Raw genomic sequence first — 8,948 nt, forward strand, 5'->3', positions numbered from 1 at the left:
TATAGCCTAAACATCTCTAAAATAGGAAAAGAATAAAGAAAATAAAATCCCTCTAATTATAATGATCCTCAATCCTTATAATTATGGTGATTTCTAATTCATATGATCACGTTTATTAATAAAAAAATATTTACACATTTCCTATTCTATAACAGTTACCTTGCTGCACAAAGCAAACATTTTCTTTGGTTCTGGTAGTTATCCAGCCATGTTGAGACACTTTATTTCCTGTTCATCACTTTAACAAGATTCACTTTATTTACTTGATCATTTCAAGAATCTTCAAGAAAATGAACCAATTTGCCTTTATTCAGATTCACCCCATATTCATTTTTCATGACTCTAAAATTGATTTTTTGTTCTTTTCCATGTTGATTTTGAGTAGGTGAACATTTACTGCAAGTTTTGATGATAACATGAACTGAAGATATATATTAATATTCAATCATACTGCTATTTTTTTGTTTAAAAAGGAACTTCTTTTCATTAGGTAGAGAATCATAATTTCATAATTGTTTTTGGGCATGCATTTGACATGCAATTGATCTCTCTCTTTCGTTCTCTACTCTCATTTGTGTATCTGTACATTGGAGAGAAATTCTCAAATGAAGCAATTCACGCTTGCTGCTTGTTGATTATGCATCCATTTTGCTGGTTAATTATTGGTTTGTGCATGGATGTCTACATAGAGAAGAGGAAGAGCAGGCCGAGTTCAACCAGGAGAATGTTACCATCTCTATCCTCGATGCGTATATGATGCCTTCAGTGAATATCAATTACCTGAAATTTTGAGAACACCTTTGCAGTCTCTTTGTCTGCAAATCAAAAGTTTGAAGCTCGGAAGTATATCTGAATTCCTATCAAGGGCATTGCAGTCACCAGAGTTACTAGCGGTAGTGGTTCATTTGATATATTGGTTTTACTTTTATTCTATTTTCAATATCATATTAGAAAACAGGCACTTTCCACTTTATAAGTTTTCAATTGAAGTAATTATCAAAGGCCCGGTTTACTGCTTTTGCATGAATATAGACATTCTATACTTGTGTGCTCCTCCTGTTAACATTTTTATTTGATTAAACTGTGATTGTAGGTTCAAAATGCCATTGAATATTTAAAGATCATTGGGGCTTTGGATGAGAATGAAAATCTGACTGTGTTGGGTTGGTAGACACTTATATTTGCTTTTCCAGATTGATGCTTTTTAGTTTTTTGATAATTAGTTTGGAACTGTAGTCTCATTTGGTTTAACTTGCATGACAGGGCGTTATTTGACTATGCTTCCAATGGAGCCAAAACTTGGGAAGATGCTAATCCTAGGTGCTATTCTTAATTGCCTGGATCCTGTATTAACTATCGTTGCTGGTCTTAGTGTTCGAGATCCATTTTTGACACCATCGGACAAGAAAGATGTTAGTCAAATTTGCTTTTTCCTTATTCATCTTTCTAGAGATTGTAGTCAAAGCATGAACCTGTTTTTTTATTCTTTCTTTTTGGTTGACTTTCTGTTTCGATTCATCGCATAGTTACTGGTATCTTTTTGATGGATTGAAGTCATTCATTGTTCAAACAATAGTTTTGTCTTCTAATTAGTAGTTCTGCAGATGATAAAGGATGGGATGGGTGGAATCTGCCTATAGGGCCTGTGGTTGGCTTATGTTTCAGAAAGCTAAATTTTAGGGTTAAAGTGGCATAAATAGTTTTATTGTTATAGCTATAATAGGGATAGAATTAATAGCGTTTTTAATAGCAGTAAGTGCATGAAAACAAGAAGAAAGGATTTTCTGGCTGCAATAGAAAAATTAAAAAAGAAAAAAAGGGCGAAGAGTTATAAAAGAGAAAGTTGATGGTGTGTTAGTGGATTATTTCAAGGTTATAGGGTTTGATTAAATAGGATCTTCATTTTATGGTTTATTTGAAGAGAAGAATCAGATATGATTGCATAGATTTTGTTTAAGATGGCTTTCCCTCTGCACATAAAAAATTTTAAATTGCTTAAATTACATAACAAAGAAAAAGCAAAGTTCTTCTGTTACTGTGCTGGCAGCTGCTTATGTTACCTTCTAGTGGTATTTACCATCATTACTACTTGATTGATCACAATGATATTAGCAGAAGATATAACTTGTAAAGGTCTCAGCATGGGGAGCAAGGAAGCAACTTAATAAAAACAGAATGAACAAATAACTATTTAGTTTCCAACCAAAAGCTGCTGAAATAAGCGATTACTTCACTGAACAAAATATTGACACTAGAAAGCACAGAACAACAAGAGTGTAACTATAGAAACACAAAACACAACAAGTCTGTAACTAGAGAAACAGACACAACAATGAGACTGTAACCCATTATTCTTTAGGCAGTGGGATGTTTTGCTAGCAATTAAAATCTTTTGCAGACAACTAGAACTTCATCTCATGTAGAATGGTAGAATCTCAATTTATCCTTTGTTTCTAAGAAATTGAGTTTCAGTTAGAGTTCAATAGTCTTAAGGGGTTATTAATATTTGAACTGCAGGGGTTATTAATTATAAGTGACAATGGAATCTGAAAGAACATACAACCTGTATTATTTACCACCTAAGAGTCAACCTAAATCAGACATATGTAGATTTGTTGAAATTTTTTCCTTTTACTTAAATAACCTAAGAAACTCCACTCAATTGGAAAGTTGTTTAAGCTTCAAATTTTTAATGACAAAGAAGTATTTCAAGGTTTCTTATGATGGCTAGGGCTTATGAAGTGATGTAGTCCGAAGGTTTAGGCAATTAGGACTTGAATGGGGTTGATTGCGTTTGGAACAATGAAAAGATAATTGGGTTTAAGGAAACCTCTTGAATAAAAATTTAGAATAAACAAAGATAATAATAATAATAATAATCATAATAAGCCCTCTAACAAGGATCATCTATTTATACTAGCTAGCATAAATCCTAACCAAATAGAAAGATTACAATCCTACTCCTAATAAACAGAACTTAACGTACTAAAATCCTAATAAAGATAGAAAAAGAATCCCAAACTAAATAAAATAAAGAAAATAAAATCCTAAACCAACTAAAATACTAAATAAAAAGGAATTCTAAATGTGCCTGCATCATCAAGTTACAGATTCACTAGGCTAAGAAAGTTTCTTGCTATTGATTGGTCTCTTTTTTTCTTTTGGTACATATGAGGAAGTCTGAGGGGAAGAGGGGATTCTAACCTGAGACTTCAATCTTCTTAAAGAAGGGTAACAATTGTTAGGCCAAGCCTAGGTTGTTAGTTTTTTATGCGAGATAATTAGGTGCTAAGAACTTGCCAGTCTTTGTGTGGATAGCTTGTCACGGCATTTAGCTTTTGGTTGCAACTTGCTTTTTTATTTTAGTATTTTTAAAAAGTTTATTGATGAGCAGTGTAAAAAGTATGATTAATTGGACCCTCAAAAGTTTAAGAGTCAAATGAGTTTAAATATTGTGGAGGACCCTTTTTATGTGCATAGAGCCTCAAAAGTTAAGGGTCAAATAAGTTTAAAAATTTTAGAGGATCCTTTTGGTGTGCAATGACCACAAACAAGCGAAATGGGATGAACTAGGCCTTGCAGAGAGGAGATTGGAGCTGGCTCTAGAACATGAGTGTCATGGCTAGAAGTGAGCATTTGGTCGGTTCGGTGGTAAAAATATAGAAACCAAAGTAACTGAAAAAATAATCGAAAATTTGACTAGCTTGGTCTTCCAACACCAGCTAAGTGCTCAACAAACGTAGAGATGGAACATTAAAATATATTTTAATGTATATTTTGTATATTATTTGACTTTTTTATCTACTTAGAAAAATATTTCAAATAAAAAATATTATTACATTGTTTTATATTAACATAATTTGTAATATAATAATTGGTAAAATTATTTTCAAAAATATTAACACATTATTTTATGTTAACATGTTAATATATTTGGCATATACAAAGTTAAGAAGATATATAAAAAAGTAATTATTTTCAAAAATTGATGATGATGATGATATATTTACGTTTTACACATAGAAGTAGAAGACAGAAAGGAAAAAATTGCGGTGATTGTAGGGACATTTTTGTCACTCAACTATAACATGAAGGGTAAAAAAGTAACAAAAAACAAAATAAAGGATAAAATTGGAAAAAAGAAAAGGTCCAGTTTGATTGGAGCAACTGGATTCTTTGCCCCATGGTGCAATTAGGCATCCCACCACACCTATTGTGAGGTTGGAGTGAGCCAATCATGTTGCACCAAGCTTTGCCGAACAACATGGTGTGTGACACAATTGGCCCCAAAAGGTGCCAATAACATCCTGATGAGTGCGACACAATCGGCCCCAAAAGGTGCCAATCACATCGTGATGAGTGCACTGAACAGGGCCTAAGTCATTTAAATTAAACCACAGCCCCAACTAGTATAAGCCAAAAACAGAAAACACTGTTCAGATTGCACCCAATTCAGTTTCTTTTTTTCAGTTATTTCCATTTGGGCTGATTAATGCTCACCCCTAGCCATGGTAGGTGGGCTAGGTGGTAAGGATAGGAAGCGTGAAGTGGAAGGTAGTAAGTAGGAATAACAACTAGGGGACAAGTACTTGGAGCGGCATGCTGGAAATAGGAACAACATGGAGTGGTACACGGGGAAGTGGGAAACAAGTACCAGGACGAGAACAGAGATTGTATATATGGAAGTTGCTTCCTCCTAAAATGAGTTGTGAAGGCTGCTTAGAGGTGTAATTAATGCGGGCCGTAGGAAAATGCCAGCTCATTTCTCATTAAAGTATTGGAGAATGAATCCTAAAGTAATAGTTAAGAAGCATGAATTCTCAAGTAATGGTTAAAAAATGTGGTGGAATAAGACACATGGGAGGCACTATCATACTCCGGAAAATGGTTAAGGAGCAAATGCTTAACAAATTCCATATTTAGCCACCTAGCCAAACTCTCTCCAACAGCCCATAATCTGGAGTTAACCCAAACTGCCACTTGTTCCAGGGTAAATCCACTAGCGTGGTTGTCAGTCCAATTCTTGCAAGACATGCTTAGGGACTATGATAAATTACTAAAACCGTAATTGTCAAAAAATAATCTTCTACAAGAATAAAATAACCAAAAGAGGTGGAGACTAGTTTACACTAAGTGCATGCAAAAGAACCTTGCCAATAGCAAATATTAGAGTGCATATTACAATCCTTTGTCCTCCTTGCAGCTTGCAGATGCCGCAAAATTGCAGTTTTCCAGTGATTACAGTGACCACCTTGCCCTTGTCCGTGCCTATGAGGGCTGGAAAGAAGCTGAGAAAGACCTTGCTGGATATGATTATTGCTGGAAAAATTTTCTTTCTGCACAATCAATGAAGGCTATTGAGTCTCTTCAGAAGGAGTTCCTTTCTTTGCTCAAGGATACTGGTCTTTTTGATGGCAATGCAACTAACCATAATGCATGGAGCTATGATCAGCAGCTCATCCGAGCAATTATTTGTTGTGGACTGTATCCTGGAATTTGCTCTGTTGTGGTGAGTTTTTAGTTTTTTATATCTCCTTAAGTTTTCAAAATTTTCTCCAACATCAGCTTCTCTATACTTCTCGTAATCATTGTGTAATCAAACTGAGGGCTTCATAAAGGTTTCCTAACCATACTGATACTTTCATGGCTACTTACTATGTGCCTACAAGTTCACAAGGATAGTCCAGCACTTTGAGCATAAGAGACCATATAATTTTCTTAGTAGAAATATCCATCTGCTGTTTCCTTAAATTTGAAGTTTCTGTTTAGTTTCCTTTTTTTTCTTATAATAATTTCCATAAGTGTTAACATATACTTATGTACAGCACAATGAGAAATCGTTTTCACTAAAAACTATGGAGGATGGACAGGTGCTTCTACACTCAGTAAGTTTGTGCATCAAGCTATTGATTTTCTGCTGCTAACCACTCTCTCAATATCAGAGTAAGCCAATGTACTCTGTTTCTTTCGTGCTAATGTACCTTTATGTTTTGTAGAACTCTGTTAATGCTCGGGAATCTAGAATTCCATATCCTTGGCTTGTTTTCAATGAGAAGATAAAAGTGAACTCTGTTTTCCTGCGGGATTCAACAGCTGTCTCTGATTCAGTGCTTCTCCTGTTTGGAGGGAGCATCTCAAGAGGAGATGTTGTAAGATTTTCCCTCCTTTCTATAATTATTACTATTTTTTTTTCTTCAAGTCCTATTATGGCATCCCCCTCAGGGCCCACCGTCCAGGTATTGTATGATCTGGGTTTATTCTTTGGGCCCCGCTGCAGCAGTTCTTGGCCCATGAACCTTTCGGATCCCGCGTGCAGCTGAAATGGTTAAAGGCGTCCCCTTCGGGGGGAGCAAAAGGTCTTGGGTTCGATCCGCGGGATCCGAAAGGTTCATGGGCCAAGAACTGCTGCAGCGGGGCCCAGAGAATAAACCCAGACCATACAATACCTGGACGGTGGGCCCCGAGGGTGATGCCACACCTATGTTCTCTCTGTTTTTTCTTTGTTTCAAATATTTTTCTGGCGGAATTACTTGCAGTATATAGTGGCTTAGTGGAATTATGTTCTTGCTCTAACAGGATGGACACTTGAAGATGTTGGGCGGATATTTGGAATTTTTCATGCAACCTGCTATAGCAGAAAAATATCAAACCATAAGGAGAGAATTTGATGAGCTGATTCAAAATAAAGTAAGTTAAACTCAGAGAGAATCACTTGCCTCGGAGATACTCTGCTTATTTTGTTTCTGTTGTTTTCTTGTATGAAACTTTATCCTGCTTGCACATTAAAGTGAATACAAACATCTTCCATCCTGGCTAATTTCTAGATCTTAACAATTTTGATAAATTCATTCCTGCTAATCAATGGTGAATGTGGGCAGTTACTGAATCCCCAAATGGTCCTACATTTCCATCACGAGCTTATTTCTGCTGTACGGTTGCTGGTTTCTGAGGATCAGTGTGATGGAAGATTTGTATTTGGCCGTCAGGTCCTTAAACCAACAAAAATGACTGTTATGCCACAACAGCCTACTTTGGTCTCAAGGACGGAGAGTGGACCTGGGGGTGACAATTCTAAAAGTCAGCTTCAAACACTGCTCACTAGAGCAGGATATGCTGCGCCAACCTATAAGACAAAGCAATTGAAAAACAATCAGTTCCGAGCCACTGTGGAGTTCAATGGTATGCAAATCATGGGACAGCCTTGCAACAACAAGAAGAGTGCAGAAAAAGATGCAGCAGCTGAGGCCCTGCAGTGGCTGATGGGTGGTACCCAGACAGGCCGTGAATATATCAATCACATGTCGATGTTGCTGAAGAAAAGCAAGAGGGATCACTGAACTACCATGGCGCAAGTCTCCTATCAAGGGCTTTGTGAGGAACAATGATCCCTAAAAATGAGGTGTAACCTTATTATTCTTGTGTCACGGTTAGATTGTCCCTTTTCCAGGGAAAATGAAGAAACTGGGTTGCTGCATGGAAAGCCAAAAGCTAGACCATGTCACTGCCATCTTGCAGTTTTGCTAACAAAAGCAGAATCTGATGGCGTATTTGGTTTTCGCTTCTCAGTAAGTAGTTTGTCACTGCCTGTGGCCTGGAGACAGCTAACTGACAAAGGCTAAGTGGATTAGAATTTACCCATGTCGCACACTTGATGGTGTTGATCTTGGATTGAGACAGTTGATCGGGGACAACAAAACTTACAAGTACCTTTCATGGTCAGAAAGTGTACATATGCACAAGTGTGGGGGAAGTTAGTTGATATCTTGCAGTATTGTATGCTTATAATCATTTTTTGTTAAAATTAATCTGTATATAATTTGATAAAACAGTGTTGCTAGGTTTGTAATTCGTGAGAATTACTCTTCTCAGCATTATGGATTCACTCTTCCTTATAAGAGTCACACTAGATTTATTTATTTCCATCTTGAGCCAATGGGGGGCGTTCTTTCTTCAGCCACTTTGTATAATGGAAAAGAGGGAGATCCATTTTGGTCTGGTCTATCTGAAGAGTTTGGTAGGTTCTTATATCATCCAAAAGACATATATATATATAAGGTTAAGGAAAGGCCTTATTACAGGTTGAAGATGTATTTCATCTCTTCTTGATATGGATTCGTAGCATATACACCAATCTATCTTTCAGCCATGGGCTCTTAGCTTAGAATTTTTTACCCAAGGCAACAAGTCCCGGCCCAATTCTTCTCTAGTAACTAATTTGTTAGTTTATTTTGGTTTTAGCTTGCTTGGCTAAAGTATGTTTTAGACCTGGAGTGGATTTTGGCTATTGACTACGGTTAGGAGCAAATGCCTGGATTGCTGGGGAGAAGCGAATAGCTGAGAGGGTTTTCCTGAGAAAAAGGCATTAGCATCAGGATATCTTGTGATGAAAACAATTGGTGGAAAAGAGTGAGTGAAGAAAACGATGCGGCCGAAATTAGACAAGCAGAGACCAATGTTGATTTGTTTACTATTTTGTAGCCTCTGTCGTGTCGTGTCGCAAAGCTACAAATCACGGATGGGTTATGTGATGTGACCCCAACAAAATTACTTATTCTAGAGTGGTCTACCTTGGTGTTGGGTTGCCCCAGAGGGCTCAGTCTCACGGTCACTCAGCTTTTGATGGACGGGTTAAGATAAAAGAAAGAGGGAGGGGAAGGTGGGTGGATGGGTTAATAATAATAAATAAAAACAGTTTATAAAAACTGTGTCCATGTCCGTGACCCCAAGTTGACTTGCAAGCATGTCATGTGATTGCCATAGGTAAGTGCATAAATGTGTGTCGTATATGCTTTGTTGGAGTTAAAACCGCTGAGGATGAGTCTTTGTTTCATCATGCTCGTATTACTATAAAAATAAAAATCTACTAGTTCACTGAAATTTCCTTCCCAAGGCCAAGTTTTGTTTGTGTTACAAGGAAGGATCCATAATGAATATAAAAGAGCTTCTTC

At 36.7% G+C, this 8,948-nt stretch overlaps 1 protein-coding gene across 1 annotated transcript in view; it reads left to right on the forward strand.

The window, feature by feature from the left end:
* Nucleotides 1-8,393, forward strand: part of LOC18609077 (DEA(D/H)-box RNA helicase family protein) — a 28,953-nt gene extending 20,560 nt beyond the window's left edge. Inside the window, exons 12-19 of the mRNA XM_018115872.2 lie at nt 690-893; nt 1,094-1,163; nt 1,264-1,412; nt 5,204-5,509; nt 5,826-5,885; nt 5,997-6,149; nt 6,577-6,687; nt 6,879-8,393. Coding sequence (XP_017971361.2) covers nt 690-893; nt 1,094-1,163; nt 1,264-1,412; nt 5,204-5,509; nt 5,826-5,885; nt 5,997-6,149; nt 6,577-6,687; nt 6,879-7,337 — 1,512 coding nt within the window. The 3' untranslated portion in view covers nt 7,338-8,393. The remainder of the gene's footprint in view (nt 1-689; nt 894-1,093; nt 1,164-1,263; nt 1,413-5,203; nt 5,510-5,825; nt 5,886-5,996; nt 6,150-6,576; nt 6,688-6,878) is intronic.
* Nucleotides 8,394-8,948: the final 555 nt, after the last annotated feature.

This window comes from Theobroma cacao, chromosome 2, assembly GCF_053813885.1.
Source record: "Theobroma cacao isolate CCN51 chromosome 2, ASM5381388v1, whole genome shotgun sequence".
NCBI classification, from domain to species: domain Eukaryota; kingdom Viridiplantae; phylum Streptophyta; class Magnoliopsida; order Malvales; family Malvaceae; genus Theobroma; species Theobroma cacao.